At 39.0% G+C, this 23,748-nt stretch overlaps 2 protein-coding genes and 1 long non-coding RNA gene across 6 annotated transcripts; 1 reads left to right on the forward strand and 2 right to left on the reverse strand.

The window, feature by feature from the left end:
• Positions 1–307: 307 nt before the first annotated feature.
• On the reverse strand, positions 308–2,342 carry LOC311064696 (uncharacterized protein). The gene is made up of 5 exons (XM_084084609.1): positions 2,189–2,342; positions 1,123–1,216; positions 855–1,026; positions 540–775; positions 308–447 (listed from the first exon to the last, which is right to left on the reverse strand). Exons 1-5 carry the CDS (start codon positions 2,228–2,230, stop codon positions 368–370), a joined length of 624 nt encoding a protein of 207 aa, XP_083940735.1. The 5' UTR covers positions 2,231–2,342; the 3' UTR covers positions 308–367.
• A 1,289-nt stretch (positions 2,343–3,631) lies between these two features.
• Positions 3,632–22,816, reverse strand: LOC311065264 (interleukin-1 receptor type 1-like). Its single transcript, XM_084085517.1, has 11 exons — positions 22,754–22,816; positions 19,931–20,147; positions 19,515–19,677; positions 9,469–9,637; positions 9,177–9,245; positions 8,066–8,192; positions 7,768–7,907; positions 6,894–7,034; positions 6,216–6,380; positions 5,692–5,898; positions 3,632–5,412 (listed from the first exon to the last, which is right to left on the reverse strand). Exons 1-11 carry the CDS (start codon positions 22,812–22,814, stop codon positions 5,219–5,221), a joined length of 1,653 nt encoding a protein of 550 aa, XP_083941643.1. The 5' UTR covers positions 22,815–22,816; the 3' UTR covers positions 3,632–5,218.
• Positions 10,762–18,337, forward strand: LOC311064495. Of its 4 annotated transcripts, none has more exons than XR_014602702.1 (9): positions 10,762–10,869; positions 11,198–11,248; positions 14,204–14,270; positions 14,414–14,461; positions 14,799–14,849; positions 16,981–17,031; positions 17,227–17,272; positions 17,612–17,702; positions 17,839–18,337. It is a non-coding gene; the product is annotated as an uncharacterized lncRNA (long non-coding RNA). The 4 variants fall into 4 exon arrangements; XR_014602703.1 differs by having other exon boundaries at positions 16,984–17,031; XR_014602704.1 differs by having other exon boundaries at positions 14,802–14,849.
• Positions 22,817–23,748: the final 932 nt, after the last annotated feature.

The following is a 23,748-nucleotide window of genomic DNA, read 5'->3' on the forward strand; positions in this document are numbered from 1 at the left end:
AAAATGGTATCCCAACCACTCTCTACTATATAGCTGGAGAGAAAGGGAGACCCCTATTACAGAACACTTTGTAGCAATGATTGCAATCATAATATGATGCTATTTAAGACTTATGTTTAACACAAAATCACATACTGCTTTTTTTGTTGATTGATTGAATACTTTATTTAGAAGTTTGCAGAAAAAAAGCACATGAAAGTACAGTTCAAATACAACAAAATGGGATTTAAAAACCCCAAAAAGCCTATGGCTTGTTTCAATTGGAGTCCTTCGTACTCAATTCATAGTGACATTAAATGACAGACAACTTAAATGCCCACTTCTTGGAAAAATTCACCTGGGAGTTGAGGCTAACTTGGAAACAATTTTACTCACCAAGCAGCTTCGGGGTCTTGCACTCTGCGCATTCCTTGAAGGTCGTCAGGTTCTGCAGGGTCAGTTCCTCCTCTGTTTATAGAAATATTTTTAAGTACATGTTGTATTCTAAACATTGTAACTGAATTCTCTATGGCATCCTTAGGGTGTGGAAATGTACTCACTTGATTTTTTGGTCATGACTTTGTACTGACGCACTCTTACATCCTTGGCATTCAAGGTGCTAATGCTCTTCAGGGTGTAAAGGAGCTGTTGCACCGCGTTTTTGGACAGTCTGTAGCCCGGGTTCCCCGCAAAGCGCATCTTCACGTGCTTCAGAAATATCCTGACATCCAAGATGGTCTGTTTTATCGTGGTTGAGGCAAATGACTTCTCCGGTTCCCCGAAATGAACCGCCCATCTGTAATCAACAAGAGTTACATGAGATAAATTAATCTCAGGATTTCGTTTTAGGTGATAACTTTGCGAACTCTACCTACTTTCTCATGTTGTCCAAATTCTTCAGGGCACTCAGGTCGCTTTGGCCATCGCAGCCCATGAATCGGCAGAAGATGGCTGCTTTCCTGGCCCTCATCTTTGAGTTCTCCGTCCCTTTCTTGTCGCCAACCTTCATCATGAGCACATGGGCCCTGAAGTCCTCAACCACCTTGACTGTAGACAAGAAACATATGCGAGTGGTTACAACATTTAACATTTTTTTCCTCAATCAAAACGTAACACGTAAAGATGACTTAGTTGAGCCCTTACCATAGCAGCCACTATCCTTCTCCCCCCTATTCCGGAACCTGCTGGGACCGGGCCTGGGTGACACACTTCCCTCGGTCGCGGGGGTTTGATGCATCTTCAGGGGAGAATGGAGCATATGGGCGGGGTTCAGATTTTTATTTTTTTTAAAGAAAAAAAAAAAGATAAAATACGTCTATGAGAGTCTTGATCTAAGACTAATACAACCCTGTGATAATGATTGCTGTCACCTGTGTACAACTAAATGTAATTACATGTCATCACTTTAAATATTTTGCAACAGGTCAACAGGCAACAGGTCAAATTTTGAATTAATAATTGTGGTGCAGCCGAATATAATAGACTATTTGACACTTCCAATGTGATCAAGTGGCATATGATGCACATCAGTGACACTTGTATCTGCCAGAGCATTTAGTTAGTTAGCCCCTTTTGGGACCCTGTTTACCTTTTTTGTATTTGAGAAGGCGGTATCCAGGGTCCCTTGACAGTCAATCCACTCTCCCATGTACCCGCTGGTACCATTGTCTATTGTATTTATTTCGCTGCCGTCATTGCACTGTCTCTCAGTCAGACTGGACGCACCGATGCGCTGCTTCCATTCTGTGCAGGTCTTAAAATAGTGCCTGTTTTTTTTAACCAATCAGATTTTTTTTCTTGTGTTGTCTCCGCTGGGAAGAAATGATTCATTGAAACTTCTGCTGCAAGGTTTGTTGTTGTCGTCTCTTTATGATTGAGTTCGCTAAAACTCACAAACAAACGCACCAAAAACGAAAAATGGCTGAAGGAGGAGATCAAACAGATTTGGTGGTGGATTTACTGGCAAAGCCTTTTTCGAGAAGGACTTTAAGAAAAGCTTGAAATTGTAAAGAAGGGTCGACCGACCCCAGAGCTACCAGGGCTGATAAAACAGTCATATGCAAGAAATATTTCCACCACTGAAGATAGCAGGTAAAGCAAGCAGTTTCCACAACGCAACAGTCTGACGCTCTAACCGCCGTCATCATTACGCCACCTACAGGCATAGCAGCTGTGGATTCGTTGCTAATAAGCTAAGCAATAAGCATACCTTCAGATGCAGGTCGGTGTGACAGAGGAGGTCGCTCATCATCACAACACAGTTCAGCTTGGGTTTTCTGTGATACTGTAACTAATGTTAAATATAGAACATTGCATCATGTGTGCTGCTGCGTGTTGTTTGTACTATGAGCTTCACACTTTACAGTCACCGTATCCATTGCAGTGCCAGATATTGCGAGAGAAATAAGCAACTAGGCCTATGAAAACAAGCCCAAAGGCCACACGATGAGCACTTTAAACCTAAATACATTGGCTATTAGAAAATAGCAGGTCTACAAGCTTGAAGATCTGCAATTTTCAAAGAAAAATCTTGGGGGAAAAGTGAAAATTTAGGAATATTTTCTAATTCACACAATCTTGTATGGGAGTCTCTGGCACAACATATTTTCAGAAGGTTGAGTCTACAATTATTGGGGGTCCTTGACTTGAAAACGTTTAAGAACCACTGGTTTAAACAACATTAGTTAACAAGCCCAAATAAGCAACTACACTTTAGAAATAAGCACCAAAAAACCGCAACCACCAATATTTACAAGCTACTCTACAGAAAAACAAGCCCAAACTCGCTTATAATAAGCGGACATGGCAACGCTGCCCGGAAGTTAAATGTGCAGAACTCACACAAAATATTGATGAGCAGGAGCAATAGAGCCGCCCTAGAGGAGGGCTGGGGAAACTACACTATATTTACAAATACAAGAGATTGGATTGGACACAGCAGGAATCTTGCAGTGATGGAACTGGAAGTACTCACATTTGTTAATTAAGGACAAGTATCAATACTGCAATGTAGAAATACTCTGTTACAAGTAAAAGGCTGGTATTCAAAAATTACTTGAGTAGAAGTATAAAGGTATTGGCATCAAAGTGTACTTAAAGTACCAAAAGTAAAAGTACTCATTATGCAGCATGTCCCATTTCACAAGTTTTAAAATGTATAAAGAGCATTTGAAAATAGCAGATCTGCAAGCTCACAACGCGAAGCGACGCATCGCAACGTGCTGTGAGATTGTAGATCGGCTATTTTCTAATAGCCAAAGTTTAAATAGGGCTGAAGTGGTTAATGTATGTTTTGTAATAATAATCCAAATCTACAAAGTAGATAGATATGAGTCTATCTGTGCCCAAAAAAAATTTGGGTGCGTTCGAAAATACAGCACTGAGCGCACTGGCCAATACAAACTAATAGGCGAGTGTGCTCCGGTGCGTAATTTCCGAACGCACCTAGTTGAATTTTGAATATTTATCTTGGAAAGCCTGGTACATAATAGATCACACACACACACACACACACACACACACACACACACACACACACACACACACACACACACACACACACACACACACACACCCTAACTGTGCATTAGATTATGAATATGATAAATGCACCATACTGTAGCATGTATTAAGAAAGGGGAGATGAAAGCAATTGGCAGGCCAACATGACCAATATATTTAGAAATCATGGACAATAAACATACACATAGCATAAAAACAACACATGCTATACATTTGACCATTTTAGAAGTAGCACACTTATCATACAGTATTTATTTTTCTTCATAGAAAATACATGTACCCCGGCCCTAATTAACCACTTAAACCCTGATGTTTTCACAGAATGTTAGCCCCAAAATAAGGGCAGTAGATTGCATGTGGTAAAAAGACACAGTGTCAGAACAAGGCAATGGGAAATGTCTTATAACCCAACTGCCAAGTATGGGTGTGTTTGTGGGTCCAACTCTAATTGAACAACTGCACAATAAAATCCTCAATTTAAAGGGATATTTTGCTTATTTTGACAGTATACAAATATAACGACCTAAGGACACTTTAATTACAAGACAGAAGGTTGTGTAGTGTGAACTGCACAGTGAACTGACAACTTTGAAAGTCATGCAGTGTGTGTGAGTCATAAGGGTCCCTTTGGTTACATTTCTAACACTGAGCATAACTATTTATTTTACAGATATGTATTAACTTAATACAGTTAATACACATCTGTAGTACATGCATGGCCCATTAAAGACACTGGAAAATGAAATCCATGATTCAATGTGGGGTCCTGGACAAATAGTTAGAAACTATTTTCAATCCAAATAATAAATACATAAAATAATACATAAATACATACAATGAATATTTCGTATTTTCTGGCTGTTTGAAGTTAAATGTTCTTGTTAGGCTAAAACTAAGCTAAAAGGCACTGTGCACAAGGTACCTTGTTACCCCCAGTGTTGTTTGGAAGGCAGCCATCCTGCACTGCAGTGGCTCCAATTTCTTAGTGACATTGAGGAGAAAAGTACCCTGCATTATCTATAAACTAAGTGATTAGCCAGAGAGAAAGGTAATGTACTGGCCAGGCTACTGGAGGATGCAATCCATGTATGAAAATGATGCTGTTATTGTAAATTAAGATTACAGATTACATTTAGCAGACGCTCTTAATCCAGAGCGATTTACGCAAGCAAGGACAACACAAGGTAATACATCAAAATAATGCATAGAAATAGTAATCTAAGACTAGGATCATAAGTAAACCAACAACCTAACAGTAACCTCATCAGTCTAATAGTAGAATATCAGAAACCTTTTTTTAATCTATACATTGAAACAAAACACACTATAGGATGGGTCAACAATGGCCTGGCATCTGTCTACATAACATGCTATCACTCTAGAGTACATGAGCATTTCAAGTAACTATAGTGCTTGGCAACGTGTCGTCACCACGGGGGCGGGGGGCGGGGGGGCGTGGCATAGTAGCTGAAGACATATTAGGGGGTAAGAGCTAACGTTAAGTAAAGCTATTTATGACCATCCAAAATGGCCAGCCCTACCAAGTCACACTTGTTGACGCCTCCTTCAGGACTTTTTGCAACGCACTATGGGACATTTTTGCTGTGCGTTTCCAGTGTGTTTTCAGAATCTGTCAATCATCTGGGCTCCGAAATTTGGTACCCAAAATTTGTCCTTTGGCTCCAAGGCTGAGAGAGGGGGTTTAACGACACCTGGTTTAGACCACAGTGAGGGCTCTCCCTCCAGGCACTGGGGGCATGTTGTACCTCAGGCACTTCCAGAAATATCCATTAGAGGGCAGTCTGGTGCATCTTTGGTTCCCAGAAGAGGCTGTGTTCCATCGTAGAGCTCCTTGTTGCTTCCTGATGTAGCGTAGTGATGCTGAAAGGCCACTGTAATCCAGGGGACCATCTGTTTAATACAACAGGACAGAATACACAGTACAAGATTAGAACAAAACAAAACAGAGCTGATTAAATAAGACAGAATACATAATTCGACCGCCTTGATTAAAACTTGTGTAACCATTAGACCAGTGGTTCCCAAATGGTGTGCCATGACACAAGTCCAGGTGTGCCTTGGGATTGCAATATATAAAAACTATTCAAAGAAGTTCTAAATTATGTTTATGTGCTCCCTCAAATTCAACGGCACTTCTAATTAACATTAAACATTGGTGTCCATTCTCACCCATTTCCACCAGGATTACACAAGGGTCATTTTGCATCAAGGAGTCATGCAGGCCTATCTTCTGCTCGTAGTTTTCGTGGTTTTGGCTGTGATTTAGCGGCAGCACTTCTTCCATTCCAGCGTTTGTGTAAGACTGAACGTCTGCAGACAGGATGATGATCATTCTGCGACATCTGCGCACTGTCGCCGCTATCACATCATGTATCGCTGCAAGGAATGAAACACACCTGTCACTACATATTTCGGCAGGTCACCAGTTTCACTGGATACCGCCATGCTGGAGGATGGAGGCAAGGAGGCAGAAATTTGGGTATTGGGATCTGGCTATGGAAGTAATCCTCTGTGCTTCTTTCTATAGTATTATATACTACAAATACTGTACATAACCGTCAGTGTGCAAGCTTGTCTATTCAAAGTAACATGAATATCTTACAATGTTCAACTTCAAATGTAAGTTGTTTAATTTTGACATAATTATTACATAAACTGTCTACAATAAAAGTGGACTGCACACTGTCACTGACCTTCTCCTGGACAGTCATCTCGTCCTCTGATGTACAGGGTGTACCCATGTTGTTTCTCCAGCACCTCAGGAAGAACATGCAGGGCAAAGGTTGCTGTTCCAGATGAACTCACATCATCAACATGGAGATAGCTCACATAAGCATCATACTCTTTACCGTCAGGAGCTAGAGAGGAGAGGAGATTGTTGTTAGCTCTGTTGTGCTGAATGTTCATAGCTGCTTCATTTTATAGCCTCTCCATACTACACCCTATCAGCCCGAGAACAGAAGTTGGTCGTCCCTGACACAAAAATGTGTCTGGGACGACAACCGGTTGTTTCATCTTGTGCAGTGTGACATGGTGGAAGACAACCAACGACGCCCGACATGAAGACTAGCATGTTAGAATCAAATTGTCTATTTTGATCACTTTGTGTGACAGCTTTCTATACAGGTTTGATTGCGCCCGAAATAAGTTCAGTGATGTTGACAAATCAGAGTGCAGTACGCTCTACAAAATGGAACGTCAAAAGTGTAAAGCCTGAATTATAGTTGTGCGCGGGTGTACAAGCTCGCAATGCGTGGCAGTGTGCCACCGTCCGGTTGTGACTGAAGCTATCAATATGACGTCATCAGCATGACATCAGAGATCCACAGGTAAGCCGTTATAGATCCCATCATTTTTACGATAATACTCACTTTGTCTGGCCAGATGAGGACACAGCTTCCTATAGGCCAAGACCAGATCCACCCTGAAGACATACCCAGATACCAGAAGCACAACAGCAAGGCCGAAGGCCAGACCGGCACCTACACAGGTGTGCAGTTCAGTGTGGTCAGCTAGTGAAGAATGAATGGTGAGACAAAAATGACAGTCTGTCAGAATGTGCTGCAAATGGTGCAAGACGAAGTGATGCCTGATGTATACTTGGTTGTGTACCGTGTCGTGCAGCAGAAACAGCAGATCTACAAGTTAACGATTTTTGGTGCATGACAACGGCTTGCAACTAAGCATAAAACAGTCTTGAAGGTTAGATCATCCAGAATTCAGCAGGGCTACAACTATCGATTATTTTCATAGCTATTATTCTATTGATATATCAACGAATTGATGAACCACTTAAGACCTATTTTATACTTCGCCGCACAATGGTTTCATGAAAAATATTTCAAATAGTGGATCTAAAAGATCAAGATGCATCACATTGTGATGCGTTGTGAGCTTGTAGATCTGTATTTATTTTTTTGTTTTTTGATTTCACCTACTGTATAATGCCATGCCAAAAATAGGAATGCCAGGTTGAATGTGGTTAATCTGTTGCAGCTCTAATGGACTTCATGGTACATTTATGCTACTGTATTTAAAACAGGACATTTTTCTTTTCTTTTTCCCCCAAGTCAAGTATTTTAATTCATTATTTTGATTAATTGTGGCACCGGTACAATTCTGAGTAAAGTCCTTTATGCACAGCGCATTGATGCAAGAGTTCTGCCATAGCGCTTTCCCTCCTGCAGAAATACTCGCTTGAAACTTTAATACAGAGCAGAATGAGAAAGGCCATTAATACTGTACCTTTCTGAAGCCACAGAAAGCCCTCAACCTCGTCTATAGGGTTTGTCACAATGCAGCGGATTCGCACGTTCAGGAGGTCAGGGATGACTTCAGAGATGGACAGTGTAGACAGGCCATACACTTTGTTATCCTCATGGATGCTAAGAGGAAATGTATGATCAATCAATCAATCAATCAATCAATCAATCAACTGACCATTATTCACATGATTGCCATTTTGCTCTTATGTCATACTCATACTTTTCTCAAAGTGCTTATAGTAGGGCTTTATGATAGTAAAGGGAACTAGAGAACTCACTAGATAAAGGGGGACGGATTCAGAATGTTTCCATCAATGTGGGGGACATCAACCATCCAGTTCATGAAGTTCTCCTCATGCTCAATGTGACCCAAAAGGGCCAAACATCTTAACTCAGCACTGGAACCTGTCATTGATTACAGTAAGTACAGTAAAGTGGCAGGCACTTTATATTCCTTTATATCATAGTATCACCATTATGTATGTATACATGTAACAACAACAAATACCAATACAGATTTATTTTTTAAACTAGAAAAGTGCACTCCTCTGAGCGCAGAGCTCCGCCAGGCTGGGTTGTGAGTCGTGGAGTGCAGCCATGACTGACTTCCACAAGGAAGCTGCGTGGGGTAAATAGAATTTGTACGACAAACGGTCGATTTTAGCAATTGTTTGCAAAGATTCACGTCGATTGGCCCAGCGGTTCCAGGTCCTTCTTGCACTTAGACTGTATCATAATATCATCGGTGGATTCTATTCCTCAGTAACACTGAAACACTGTAACGATATCAGTGTATTCTGTGATGTCGTAACAACATTGTGATTGGACGGAGTGACGGACGGACAGGGGCGAAAACATAATCTCCACCTTCCAGACTTTTGGCCTGGCAGAGATAATTAAAGGTAGGGTAAGTGATTTTCTTTGGTTAAAATAAGTGTTAAATAGCTCTATATTCTGATAGTACTCATTGCTATAGAGTGTTTGTCCAGTAAAAGGAGTCTCCTTGTCTCTCCAGCTCTTTATAAAACAGAAAATGCATTTTCGTTTCAGTTTCATTTCCAATTTTATCAAATCAGGATAGAGAACTCAATCAGGATATAGATTAAACAAGAGAAATTGGAAGTGATGACACTAAGAAATGAGCAGGCAAAATTGGAGCTGGAACACTATAAAAATGAAGCTTGAAAATGGGTACTTTCTCCTGATTGGCTAAGATTTTGACACCTACCGAAAAATGTATTTTCTCTTTATTAAAGAGCTGGAGAGACGGGGAGACTCCTGTTACTGAACAAACACTCTATAGCAAAAAATATCACTTACCCTACCTTTAAACAACGCTATCATGCAATAATAAGTTAAAATAAATATTAATAAATAAATTCTTCTTACCTAGTTCAACCTGCACCGTGTCATTGTTAGGATACACCAGTACAGGTGGAGGAATAACTGTAACTGGATCTGACAGATTTAAAGAAAAATAAATGTATAATAGACAATAGCAAATATAATATATTTGCTCTTGTCTAAATTAGATTATACATGATTTTTTTTATGGTGAATCTCACCTGTAAAATCTTATCAAGAAAAAATAAACACACACACACACACACACAAAGGGACTGGCAACTCTCTGGGGACATACTCTCTAACCATCAGCCAACCGTCACTCAATCTAATGTACCATTATTAATGTTGAGCTGGATGCTGCGTGCGGAAGTATGGGTTTGTCCATCCAAGGTGAAGTTAATCAGACAGGTGTAGACCCCAGCATCATCCTCCGAGGCTCCATAAAGCCTGAGTCTGCCCTCCTGGTCGACAGTCTTTCCATCCAGTTCCAGTGGACTGCAGTCCTACAGTAGACAGAATGATGGCTTTGAAGTAATTGCAAAACTGATGCAATGACGGTGTATGTGTATGTCACTCCGTCTGCAATGACTCAATGCACTGTTAAATCAAATTATATACAGTATAATCCTACACATCAGATAATGTGGCGATGACCCACATGGTTCAACTGTGCACACCTCTAGTTTGCCCTTGTTAGTGAATTGGCTCTTAGCCTCTATTTGAATATCAGACGTATTGTGGAAGTCCCCAGCAGAACGTATCTTAACATCTGTACCTACAAAGATACCCAGTGAGCCATAGTCGTTATTTAGACGTTCGGTTTTTTTGTAGACCTAAATTAGATGGTGTAGATTCGGTCTATATCTAGACCAAATCTAGCCGATTGAATTTAAACAATTATTCCATACATATTGATTAAAAAAAACAACTGTAAGTTGCATTACTGATCTCCAAATATTGGACAAAAATAATTTGAATAGCCATTGATCAATATACAGTATAGTTTAGATTTAGCCTTGATCTAGACGTTTATATCAAAACTATATATCAACGTTCAAATGTAGACCATTTCTAAACTTTTATTTTTTTATTCATGTTGTTTGAAAATCTTTATTTTAGGGTGCTAACATGAGGTTAATAAATTATGATATATCTCACTATTGTCACTATTGATCAATATACAGTATAGTTTAGATTTAGCCTTGATCTAGACGTTTAAATCAAAACTATATATCATCAACGTTTAGATTTAGACCATATTTAAACCATTAAATGTATTTCATTTCTTAGTCATGTTGTTTGAAAACGTACATATGTTTAGAAATACTATTACAGCGAAATAATGCAGTTTGCATAATGGTGATAATATGCAAATATATTTTTTTAATATGTATAAATATAACAAATAAAGGCAGTTTGCACTAATGGTGATAGGCTAATATAAAATACAGAGGAACGAGTGAAAGCCAAGCAGTAAACTGCTAACCTCGCATCACTAGACTTTCTAATCTACAGTAAACCGCAGATTGGGTTTGGAGGTCGTTTTGCTTGTTTCTTTCCGGAGACATGGCAACATTTTGTTTTGCTTAGCGGTCTCACAAGACGTGGCAACCCCTGGAGTGCCTTTCGTAACAACACGGAAGTCAGCAACGCGTTCTAAAGGCAAGAGGAAAACTGAACAGAAGAGACTATAAAGAACAGAATTGCAAAAAAACATTCATTCTGAACTGCATAGGTGAGTGCTAAAGGATACATTATTTGAAGGAGATGTTTATTTGTGTTGACATAGTTAGTTGATCATGTACAAGTTAGCGTTAGCCAACTAGCTACCAGCTGCTAGCTTCTGCCCAAACAAAGTGCAGGCGTCATGGCTGGCGTTCAATGTTTTTTACTGGTGGACCGTAACGAATTACAATCACTTGAGTTTAAATTCATTTTTTAATACTTTAACTATAAAATAATCGTTTGTTTGTGTAATGTTTAATCTGGAGTTAAAACTTTACAGAACCTTGTGAAATATTTGATTAATGTATTCTTTTTTCTTTCTTTTTTTTTTTTTGAAGCAAAACCGACAAAGAACAATAATAATGGTGCTATCAGATCAAACACCACAGGTAATTATTAATTGAATGTTTTGTGAGTTTTAACTATAACATTATTCACCTTTCCTTGAGTTGGGCCATGTGTTGAATATATTGTTTAAATCAGGGGTCTTCAACAGGGGGTCCGGGACCCCTAGGGGTTCCTCAGAGTTACTACAGGGGGTCCGCCAAATCTTTGTGATTTTTACATTAACCACTTCAACCAAGCATCCCTATTCTGAGGAGAACTTTAGCCAAAAATAGCAGATCTACAAGCACACAACGCTTGTGCGCTTGTAGATCTGCTATTTTCGGCAAAGAGGTTTGGTGGAGGGGGGAAAAAAAAGCAGAACAAGTACAGAGTGGGTCAAGTTTACTTAGTATGGACGGTGTGTGTGGTTAAAAGTCTGAAAATACACATTAACATGAATCCAACATTGATGACAGTGTCTGTCAAAACAAGTCTATGAAGCTAGGGCTGAACGATTTTGGGAAAAAATCTAATTGCGATTTTTCTGACCGATATTGCGATTGCGATTTGATTGCGATTTTTTAATTAAAAAAAAAAAAAAAAATCTTAAACATTTTTTTAAAGTCAGGCTTCAGTTTAGTATTCACTGTGTACGTTTAAAAAGTAATTGGAAGTAATGGAACATTACCAAATGGCATACCATTTATTTACTGTTCTAGATTCTAATAAATAAGGATGAGAACTAAAATATATGAATTGCTTCATTGCTTCCAACATGTATCTTCCCCATGTATATATTTAAACATTTAGCTGGAATAGAAATAGCTTATTTTTGTAAACAACCCAACATTTAACTTGTTAAGTCATTAACTTATGGCTCAAGAAGAGAAGCTTTTTCTGAAATGAAGTTCAATAAACAAAAATAAAAATAAAATTAAACAAATAATTACCATTTTGTGTAAACAATTCACAGCAGTGAAATAAGTAGGTCTTTCACTTATGGCTCCAGAAGAATATTTACTGATATCCAGTATTTAGCTGTAGATTAACATTCAACTAAAATGTAACACTTTTTTGTCTCACAAGGCAAAGTCCTCTCCTACTGTACATTGTATTACTACTACTCCTTGGAAGTGAAAAACTCAGAATACATAACGCAGTGGTGGAAAGTAACTAAGTACATTTACTTAAGTACTGTACTTAAGTACAATTTTGAGGTATTTGTACTTCACTTGAGTATTTCTAATTTCCAATACTTTAACTCCTACTCCACTACATCTCAGAGGCAAATATTGTACTTTTACTCCACTACAATTATTTGAGAACTTTAGTGACTAGTTACTTTGCAGATATAAATTATAATATTATAAAACCTACATTAACCACTTTAGCCCTATTTTATACCTAGGTAATTTGAAAATAGCCGATCTACAAGCTCACAACTCGCCGCGATGCGACGCGTTGTGAGCTTGTAGATCTGCTATTTTCAAACATTAGTACTTTTACTTTTGGTACTTTAAGTACATTTTGATACCAATACTTTTGTAGGCCTACTTTTATTCAAGTCAATTTTGAATTTGGGATTTGTACTTGTAACAGAGTACTTCTACATTGCAGTATTGATACTTTTATTTAAGTACAACATTTGAGTACTTTTTCCACCACTGTACATAAGTGACAAAGATACAGTTCATAGCTTATTTTTAACTCTATGGTTCATAGTCGCTTCTTTTGTTTTGGGCTTGTTTTCATAGACAGGGTTGCTTATTTCTCTCACAAAACCTGGCAACACTAACCAGGAAGTCCTTTGCAACGTATTGTTTACATTGGATCACAGCATCCAACAGAAATAGTTTAATAATGATGGGGAAAATGTAAGTTACACTTACAGAAACAAACATAGATAGGAGCAACACTACTACTACACTACTTGTGTCGCACCGAAAATAATGTTTTACCGCTACGCGCGGCATCGGGGACTTAAGTTGCGCAACACGGCCGTTCGACAACGGCCAGGGACCTAACTCTATGAGAGGGACAGAGCGAGAGAGAGAAGGGGGGGCGCTGCCCTCTCGCTCCCTGTAGAGAGAGGCAGCCACTCTGGAGAGAAGGAGACAAGTCCCGCGGGTGCTCTGGGATTAATATTAATATTAAAATTATGTGTTATGATAAAATAAAAATAAAAAAAATCGCGGCCTTTGCGATTAGCTAATCGCGTGGTTTCAAATCGCGATTTCGGTTTGAAAACGATTAATCGTTCAGCCTTATATGAAGCTATCTATGAAATCTATGAAAAGATTATATTCTATACAATATATATTGGGGGTCCCTGCTTTATCTCACTCTCAGCAAAGGGGTCCTTGGCCTGACAACGTTGAAGACCCCTGGTTTAAATCAATCAGTAGCCTATTTACATGTATTTACAGCTCTCTTCTAGGTAATGTCTAGAAGTGGCGAACTGCTGACTTTTGTCACATTTTATCTATATATCTATCTATCTATCTATGTATCTATCTATCTGGCTATTCCACGACAATGACTGCAACTCCTTGCAACTATTTGTGGAGCAGTTACTCTGCTCTCTTCCTTATGATAGTAAGGTCTAGATAATCTGGATGGTAAAGTGCTGAGAATATAGCATCTCCTATCTGTCATATTATTCATAGATGTTTGGATGTGGGTCTATGTCAAAAGCTGTGGAAGGAGGCTAAGGTTATTCCTTTAAATATTTGACCTGTTTTGAGCAAAATCATGGAAAGGTTGGTGCATTCACAAATTCAAGCTTATTTTGTTTCAAACAAGCTTGCAACACATTCTCAACATGCCTATAGAGCTGGTCACTCTACTTCTACTGCTTTGATACAGCTGACTGGTGACTGGCTTAAAGCTATAGATAACTCCATGCTGGTGGGAGCTGTGCTGTTAGATTTGTTTGTTATTTTGTCCTTTTTATTTTGGGAGTATTGTCATATTCGTTCATTACAATGATATACATCTGGCCTAATTATCTTCCCCAGGTGAATCAGTGCCCAGTGCCCATAGCTATGACAGTTTTGACAGCCCCTCTACACACCTCAACACCAGGTACATTTAAATGCTATGTTAATTGATTTAAGCCCAATGTTAAATATATATATTGTAGATGGAAATTACAGCCAGTATCGGTGTTAATGTCCAAACAAAACCTTAAGAGTTTTCTAATTCCTTCATTTCTTTTTCTGTGGTAGATCTTGACAAAACTCCGGTCAGCCGTAAAAGAGGAAGAACTGCACAAGGTGAATCAATGATTAACATTTTAAATATCAGGAATTACATTTTGAAAGTTTTTGTTTGTTTGTTTACCCGCCTGCATTATCGTTGGGACTACTACTACTATGTTTTAGGTCCTCTAGAATAAATGAGTATAACAGAACGTTTAGCCGGAAGATTAAAATAAAATAAAAAGGTATTAAAATATATTACGTATTTCAACAATAGTACATTACTGTGGGGCCTTACTCCTGAACAGAAACAACTTGGACTCCACAATGAAAATTTGGATAAAGCACAGCATATATCATACATGACTTGATGGTGTAAGAAGGTGTAATTTCAATGTGTTTTCACACCCAGCAGAATATTGAAGCTACACACCGGTCCAAGTCAGATCCTGAACTACACAAGGTAACTTTCAATTGATTGTAGTAGTGCGCATGCTCATAACTCATAACACTAGCAGTGATGTTGCTAGGTTTTCAATGTAATGGGTCCTGGGATGCAAGGGTGGTCTTTTAGATGGGTCCCAGGGACATTTTATGGGTCCCCAATTACACGTCCCCCCCCCTATCGTTTTCTTTGATCTCCAATCTCCATATCTTCTATGCGTGTGTGACTGTGTACATTATATCCTGATGCAGTGGATCTCAACCTTTTCAGGCAGCGACCCCCCAAAATAATCATATTTTAACTGGGGACCCCCCACCCTGAGGAATTAGGAGTTGAGGCACTTAATTTAGTTTGATTCAGTTCCACAGATACATATTGTGAAAATAGCAGATCTAGATCAGTGCGACCCGTTCCTGCTTTTCAAGACCGATACCGATATATATACATATATTAAAAAATCATAAATATATTTTTTCAAATGTATATGATTCTGTAGTATTAGCACACCTTATGGTAAGAAATACTAGTAGTGGGCAACAGGTGGATTTAACATACCTTTGACCAATAGAATACATTTAATCATAGAACCTTTTAATCATTATTATTATTTTATTTTGTATTATTTATGAATGTAGAATTTATTTTTACTATTTATTGTGTAGACTGAAAACACTGGCTTACAGTGGAAGTATTGGCAAATAAAGAAATAGGAATTCAAGAAATAATGAAGACAAATACTGACAATGCCTATGAACATTGGCTTGCAGTTATTGCACATAGTCAACATGCAATAATACTATTAGGCTTGTCATTGAGAAAGGAAAATAAAGTTGTCTTTTTGAGGAGAAGTGGAACCTTATAAGTCACTTTAAGTTTAGCATGAGGGAGAGGGTCTACCCTCTTCAGGGAATTAATTGTTATGATATATCTAAGCTACAGAAAACATCCAGTTGCCTATTAAACATACACAAGACACAGACGATAGACAACCGGTTACTTACAGCTGCCATTAATTAGTGCTTTTGTTTGCCTTTGTGGTCAAATCAGGGTCAAATGCATAGGATCAACGAGCCATCGTTAACCTGCTAATGTTACACAGCTGATTGGCAACATGCATTAATCCACCACATACATCACTCTGATCTCCAAGCAAGTGGGAGAACACTCTAAAATCGGGGATTTTACTTTGGCTGGTCAATTTAAGATGACAACAGCAACAGAGATTAGTAGTAGACCTGTATGTATGATGATCAGTTATTATTCCAGACAGTGGTCTATCCAAGACGTTTTAACACGTTTAAGAGCAGGTCCTCATGCCGTCTCTCTCTCTCTCTGTGTGTGAGTAGCGTAGACTAACAGCGAGGGGCTGTGCTGCTGCTTCTGCCACACAACGCCGTTTAACCGAGTTATACTTCTCCAGTACAACGGTGTCTAACCGGAGAGTTATACTTCTCCACCAACGGTGCCTAACCGAGAGAGTCCATATAGATCACAGCTGACAAATATTATATATTATCGGAGCTAATCGGAGCTGCGTCCCATGGACGCACTAGAGTTGTCATGAATGCGTCCTTTCGCAATATGGTGCGTCAGCGACGCAGGACGCAGGCCTACGAGCATCTCTGCACTAGTGCGCATGCTCATTACTCTATGTGTGGTCAAAATCGAACCAATAATTCTACTTCCGGCAGGCTTCCGGGTGCTTCAAAACGCCACTGAGCACATTCATTGAAATGATAGCTGGGGGCGGGGCAATCCGCCCTCTAGTTATATTATACCTCTATGGTCCACACGCACACGTTTTTGGCTCTTGAAAAGTGACTTCCTGAGAGAAGATGTTTAAAAACGCTGTTTTTGGACATAGCCTGCCCACAATGAATATTTTCAGATATGTTTTAGAGAGTCCATAAAGGTTGCACCGGGGGGGCTTGGGGGGGGGGGCTTCCCGTGTCCTGCTGCCCTAGCTGTAGAATACAACTCTCGTAGACGTATTTATGATTCTGACGTTTTCGTAGATTGAAAACGTCAGAATCATAAATACGTCTACGAGAGTTGTATTCTACAGAGCTGCTGCCCCACATATTACGTATTTCAACAACAGTACATCTACTCGTAAGAAGGTGTAATTTCAATGTGTTTTCACACCCAGCAGAATATTGAAGCTACACACCGGTCCAAGTCAGATCCTGAACTACACAAGGTAACTTTCAATTGATTGTAGCAGTGAGCAAAATGGGTTGCAATGGGGGTTTTCTCTCCCCTACAGTGAAGCCGTAATCTGGGCCAAGAAAATGTCTTGACTCTACTCCACCTTTCAATTGACTATAACAGTAATCCTCAATGGTGATGTTGCAAGTATGACATGTAGCCTAATTACCTTGTCTTTCACCAACAGGAAATCTTATCAGAACTCCCAGGAGAAAGTCACAGGATTCCAAAAGGTACATTTAGATAAAGTTTGTAAGTCATCTTACTCTGGCAAAGATTTAATTGGGGAGAGATAATGATGTTGAACTTGAAAACAAGTAATGTTGTTTATTAAGATCTGCACCAGCCAAAGTATAGCCTCAAATTCTAAATCACAGGCAGACTGTCACATGGTTTGTTTCTTTCAGTTTCCCATGTCGGAGAAAAGTAAGAATGGAAGTATTATTTATCACTTTCCACTGTGTTAGTGTATTATTTCTGTTTCATATCAACATAACTGTCTTCATTGCAGGTTGGCAGAGTGTGCCGTTTTTCTTTTTGCAATTTAGCTTTGCGTTTTCTTTTTGTTTCAGACTTTTCACCAATGCCCTGATGAGTCCTTTCTACTTGCATGGACAGCAGGAGAGAGCTTTCAAAAGCACTGCCTTCTATCTGTCATCAATGGTAAAAATAACTTTGTCAGTGCTAGTTATTTGTTGATTGCTTATTCACGTTGTACACGTGTGACTGACATATACTAGATAACCTCTGTAATGTCTTCTGTCAGCCTGAGAGTTATTTGTCATTGTTTTGACTGCAGAAGCCGTTCAGAAGACATTCAGAGAGACAATGGAGGACCTGGTCAGCGCTGCCATCTCTGACCACTTCAAGCAGGCGCCTGGTAGAAGTGGTGGAGGGAGTTACAAGAAGAAGAGGACAACGCCTTGAAGCAAATCCAATGTTATTATTTGATCAAAACATTTTGTTAAGACTTGTCTTTTCTAGTTGTTTAACCCAATAGGACAGGGAACGCATCTGTGTCACTTAAGATTTATTTGGCTATTCAAAAAATAGCAAATCTACAAGCTCATAGCGCGGAACTCTGTCCGGCGCTATAAGAGCTTGTAGATCTTCTATTTTTTGAAGATTTTTGTAAAAAAAAATGTGCAAATCTTTGAATATATGTACACACACGCACACACACACACACACACACACACACACACACACACACACACACACACACACACACACACACACACACACACACACACACACACACACACACACACACACACACACACACACACACACACACATTTCTAACTCAAATCTAGGCAAAGCAAAGATTTGCGGAAAAAACATACATTCAAAGAAATATAGCAGATCAACAAGCTCGTAGTGCGCACCGTGCTATGAGCTTGTAGATCTGCTATTTTTTAATAGCTCAAGTATAAGATGTGTTAAAGTGCTTAAAATCTAACATGACAGGTCTTAATGGTTTAAAGCATTAAGAGGTGCAAAAATTAAAGAACGATTGTACAAGCTTTGGTATGTTTTTTTGTTGTTGAAATATGTATTGTGATTGAACTTACAGTTGAAGGGTAGTTATGTTCAGAGTAAATCAATGTTAACATTAAGAAAAATGATTTTATCCATTGGTACAATAAAGAATAGCATGACATTAGTGTTACACTGCAACCTATTTAATCCCGAAAGATGACAGCATAATGTAAACAAATTATCAGAACATCATGGGACTACACTACAAAGGTAAGCAAAAAGGGTTAAATTTGGTCCATCAGGTATTTTTGGCAGAGAACCAGGATCTGCATTAAAATTGAGGGATTTAAATGCATTAATATAGGTTTTGTGTGAATAATCTGATAGATCTTAAAGGTATATAATGCCTACAAATTGTTTGGATGTTATTTAAACATCTGATTTAATTATAAGTATATTAATATCCTTATTAAATAGACGTTTACATGACGTCTAAACAACGTCTATAGTCTATAATTGGGTTAAAATTAGACGTCTAAATAACGTCTAGGTTAAAATTGGTTTATGACGGGTCTAAAAATGAACGTTTTTTCGACGTCTAGGCTAAGCTTAGACGTTGTTTCAACGTCATTTGAACGGTTATATATTTATATCTAGCCGTTCAAACGACGTTGAAACAACGTCTAGGCTAGGTTTAGACGTTGAAAAAACTTTCAATTCTAGACCACTCATAAACCGGATTTAGACTAGACGGCTAGGTGACGTTTAGACGTCATTTAGACGTCTAATAGACCGAAAAATGCTCAGTGGGTAGTTCTACCTTTAAAGTAATGCAGTGAAACAACATTTTAGAATTGGAATTGAACTGTCTCTCAAGTTAGCTTCATCACTTTCTCACTCCTTTCATTTCTTTCTGTCCTTTTATTCCTCCTTTGTCCATTTCTTTATTAATAATTTCACAAGCGGCAGAGTAAGCTGTGCAGAGTAGTCTACCTTGAGCCAGCGTACGTGTGCTGTGTTCTTCTTCAGTCCAAGAATGCCCATCTGTTTGCAGAGCAGAGAATCACTGGTTCCCTGTTTGAATTCTCTGGGCTCAGCTGGATGAGGACACTGTCCACTAGACACTGAAACTATGAAATCCACCCCTACATGGTCCCTGCAGACAGGGATATGCAGTTTAAATGCTACAGCACTGATTAGGTGCGATTTAAAGTGTGGCTATTAGGTTGCCATTGTTATATAGGGATTAACATTGCATGTAAGAACTAACATAACAGGTGTAGTTGGTGTGAAACAGATGACTCTTGCTATACATTATAAAACTATTTTAATTTATTCCATCCTTCCTTCAATTATTTCTTTCATCATTCTTTTATCACGCAGACAAGTCGCACAAGTTCATTTTGTACCTTATTTCACATGTGTAAGTGCCATGATGAGAAGCATCCACGGGTAAAAACCACAGGTCCCCATCCTTGACCTCCATCCCAGATGGTAGGCCCATGGTGTGGTTCTCCGCTCTGCTCCATGTAACATTGAGAACATTGAGAAGACGACCTATAGTGCTCCCACACCTCAGCACATAGATCTGTTCAGCACTCACATAGTGTACTGCACTCCTGTGGCCTAGATGTGACAGTGACAAAAGGAGATTAATCCTACTCCATTCAAGAGGAAATTGTGATTAATTGTCACAGACCAAAACCTTCCCAGGAGCTCATTATCATGACTGAAACCAAAACATTATTTTTTGTTCAGACAGCGATATGAATATAAATATGCGTATTTTGGAACATAGCCTACTAGTGAGATGCATTTCTTTTGCAGTATGAGTTACCAAGGGAGAAGCTTTTTTTCTGTCATCAGTTTTCTTAGGAAATAGTATGAATTAGTAAGTACCGTAAAATCAAGGAGAAAAAAAGGTGCTTTGAGACAGTGGAATCAGGAAATGAAAGCAGCACATTCAGGCTTTGAAGAACCAACCTCAGTCTAAAGGTCAATGCCAGTGTTTGCTTGTGCAGAATGTGCACTGTATGCATTAAAGATGGAAACTCCCAGTGGTGCCTACCGTAGAGGTCCCTACAGGGCAAAACGACTGCCTGAACATATTCTATCGATGTGTGTTCATCGTCGCTGTCGGGCAGAAACATCGTAAAAAGGCAAAAGTACAAAAAAGGTGCCGGGTCTACTCTACAACCCTGTCGCATCTAAAGGCAGTGTGAGTTTGTAGATTTTTTTTAAATTGAAGGTTGAAGTGGTTAAGTGTGTCTGTGGGTTTTTATATGTAAATATTAACACATTAAAAGTATTAACAGAAAAGTATTAACAGATCTACAAGCTCACAATGCGTCGAAAAGCTAGGCATTGTGAGCTTGTAGATTAGCTATTTTCAAATCGCCGAAATGTATAGGGCTGAAGTGGTTAATGTATGTTTTGTAATAATAATCAAAATCTATAAAGTAACAAGTAACTAAAGTTTTCAAATAATTGCAGTGGAGTAAAAGTATAATATTTGCATACTTCTAATACTTGAAGTAAAAGTACTGACATTTGGAAATACTCCAGTAAAGTAAAAGTACCTCAAAATTGTACTTAAGTACAGTACTTGAGTAAATGTATTTAGTTACTTTACAGCACTGCCTATCACCTAATTAGGGATTGACTTTTGTTCTGTATCATTGGCCTCATTTTTAGCAATATCACATTGTCATTCCTTCCACCACTGATTAAACTAGGCCTACTACTCAGCAACACCACAGAATGTAGGCTCTCTGTGTGTGTGTGTGTGTGTGTGTGTGTGTGTGTGTGTGTGTGTGTGTGTGTGTGTGTGTGTGTGTGTGTGTGTGTGTGTGTGTGTGTGTGTGTGTGTGTGTGTGTGTGTGTGTGTGTGTGTGTGAGAGAGAGAGGGCGGAGAGAGAAAGAGATAGAGAGAGAGAAAGAGAGGGATATGGATGATTGTGAAGTGACTAGTAGGCTAATAATAACATCAATTTATATTCATCACTATATTCGAACCAATCAATCTAAGTTAGCACTATACAGCGAATAGGCTTACTATATATGGCCGATGTACAAGTAGGGTTGCCAACATCCAGAACTGGAGAAACGGGACACATGCACGCGCGCGCATGGGTCCCCCGTGCGGTACAAGCTCACAACACCTCAGAGCGCGACGAGTTGTGTTAGTATTAGCCAATAAGCAGTGGAGTGGTGGAAAAAGTGTATTAAAAATAAAATTGCAATGTAGAAATACTCTGTTTTCAAGTAAAAGTCAAGTAAAACTTATTTGAAAACTTTACTTACTACAATTATTGTAGTGGAGTAAAGTCTACAATATTTGCCTCCGAGATGTGTGGAGTGGAGTAGAAGCTGAAAATTGGAACTCCACGTACTAAAGTAAAAAATACCTACAATTTGTACTTAAGCACAGTAGCCTACAGTACTTGAGTACATGTACTTAGTTAGTTTAGACCACTGCTAAATAAGTAGTAGTTCAGTTGTCTGGTGTTTGGTCGTTATGGCTATCTACAATCGGAACCTCTCCCTCCGCTGTATAGCTCAGAGATGAGGTCCCGCTGCGTAGGGTGCCGGTTCCGACGTTTCTTCATCCAAACAAGAATCAGATCGGTACATGTTTTGGCATTGTGATATGAAAAAAAAAACGGGATTGACGAGGACAGGTACGTGTTCTTTCAAGTCGATCTGGTCTCGTTTTAATCTTTGTCACCCCGGCAGAGTGCGACACCGGCGAATATTGGCCAATATTGTTGATTCTTACCCTTTTTCGGACATCGTATCCTAAAAGTAAGGGTATTCCTCCCTGATCTCAAATGTTTTACATTTTAGCGGTCAAGAAAATCTAAGCGACGGGTTGAAACAAGCGTTTAAATCGCTTTTCTTTGTCAGCCTGGCCAGAGGCTCCCCATATACACAGTGTAGATAGCTGGCGTCAGGCTGTGGCCAGTCATCCCCCGTCCGCATGCGCAGTATTGCTCCCGTTGAGGTTGCGTTGGGAAAACATGAAAAAAAGACAAAAAAAGCGATTTAAACGCTTGTTTCAACCCGACACTTAAATTGTATTTACCGCTAAAATGTAAAACATTTGAGAGCAGGGGGGAATACCTCTACTTTTTGGATACGATGTGCGGAAAAATTCAATATTGGCCAATATTCGCCTCGGAGCGGAGGGAGAGGTTCCGATTGAAGCTAGTCGGTAGGCTTAGGTTACTTACTGTGTCCATAGGTGACGAACAGGGCGCAGATCAGATAAACACTGTAGATCGACACTGTCATGGTGGTTCGTGCCTGCATGATTTAACACATTACTTTGATTAAACAATGGTTTGTGCTTTTATCCTCGACGAAAAGAAAGCCTTCTTTAAGTTCTTTAGGAGGAGTTTCCTGATGTTGAAAGTGAGACCATTATTGCTTAAACCAGAAGTTCCAGAACCAGTGACTTCCCATAAGGAAGTCAAGTGACTGAGACAGACATATGTTCAAGAAGACTGAGACAGAAATATGTTAAATGATGAACATAGAAAATCGGTAATACATTTTTAATCATTTCACAAATTATAATTCACCACAGAATTAAGGTATTAATGATATAGTCATATATTCACTGTCCATGTATGTGATTTATACATTTATTTAAAAAAGTATATAACTTTTTCTGTCTGCTCAAAATAATGTGAAAATTCTATTTTGACCTTTTTTTAATCAATCAAATCATATATCATATCATCTGCCAAATGATATGGCAGCTCACTCAAAAAAATACATTAATTTGTTCTTATCAGACAAAATGTTAAATAGAACAACTTACCGATTAGACTTGAAAGCTTAGCCTACTGTCAGTGTGTGATGCAGAACACCTTTGCTGTGGATTTTCCAGCCCACAACCCATTAACTGCACAGTTGCTTTTGTCTTGACCTAGAAAACATTTCCACTCAGCATTTCAGAATGAGCACCCAGTTTAGGTCTGAAAAGGATGATGCAGTGGTTCTCAACCTTTTCAGTCCACGACCTCCCAAAATAATAATATTTGAACTGGGGACCCCCCAAACTAATCATATTTAGACCCCCTAAAATAATCATATTTGAACTGGAAACCCACCACCCAGACAAGCACTTGGAATGTAGGAGTTGAGGCGTTACATTTAGTTTGACTCAGTTTTCACAGATACTATTGTGAAAATAGCAGATCTACAAGCTCACAACGCCTTG

The sequence above is a fragment of the Gymnoscopelus microlampas genome, assembly GCF_963454915.1.
Source record: "Gymnoscopelus microlampas genome assembly, chromosome: 17".
NCBI classification, from domain to species: Eukaryota; Metazoa; Chordata; class Actinopteri; order Myctophiformes; family Myctophidae; genus Gymnoscopelus; species Gymnoscopelus microlampas.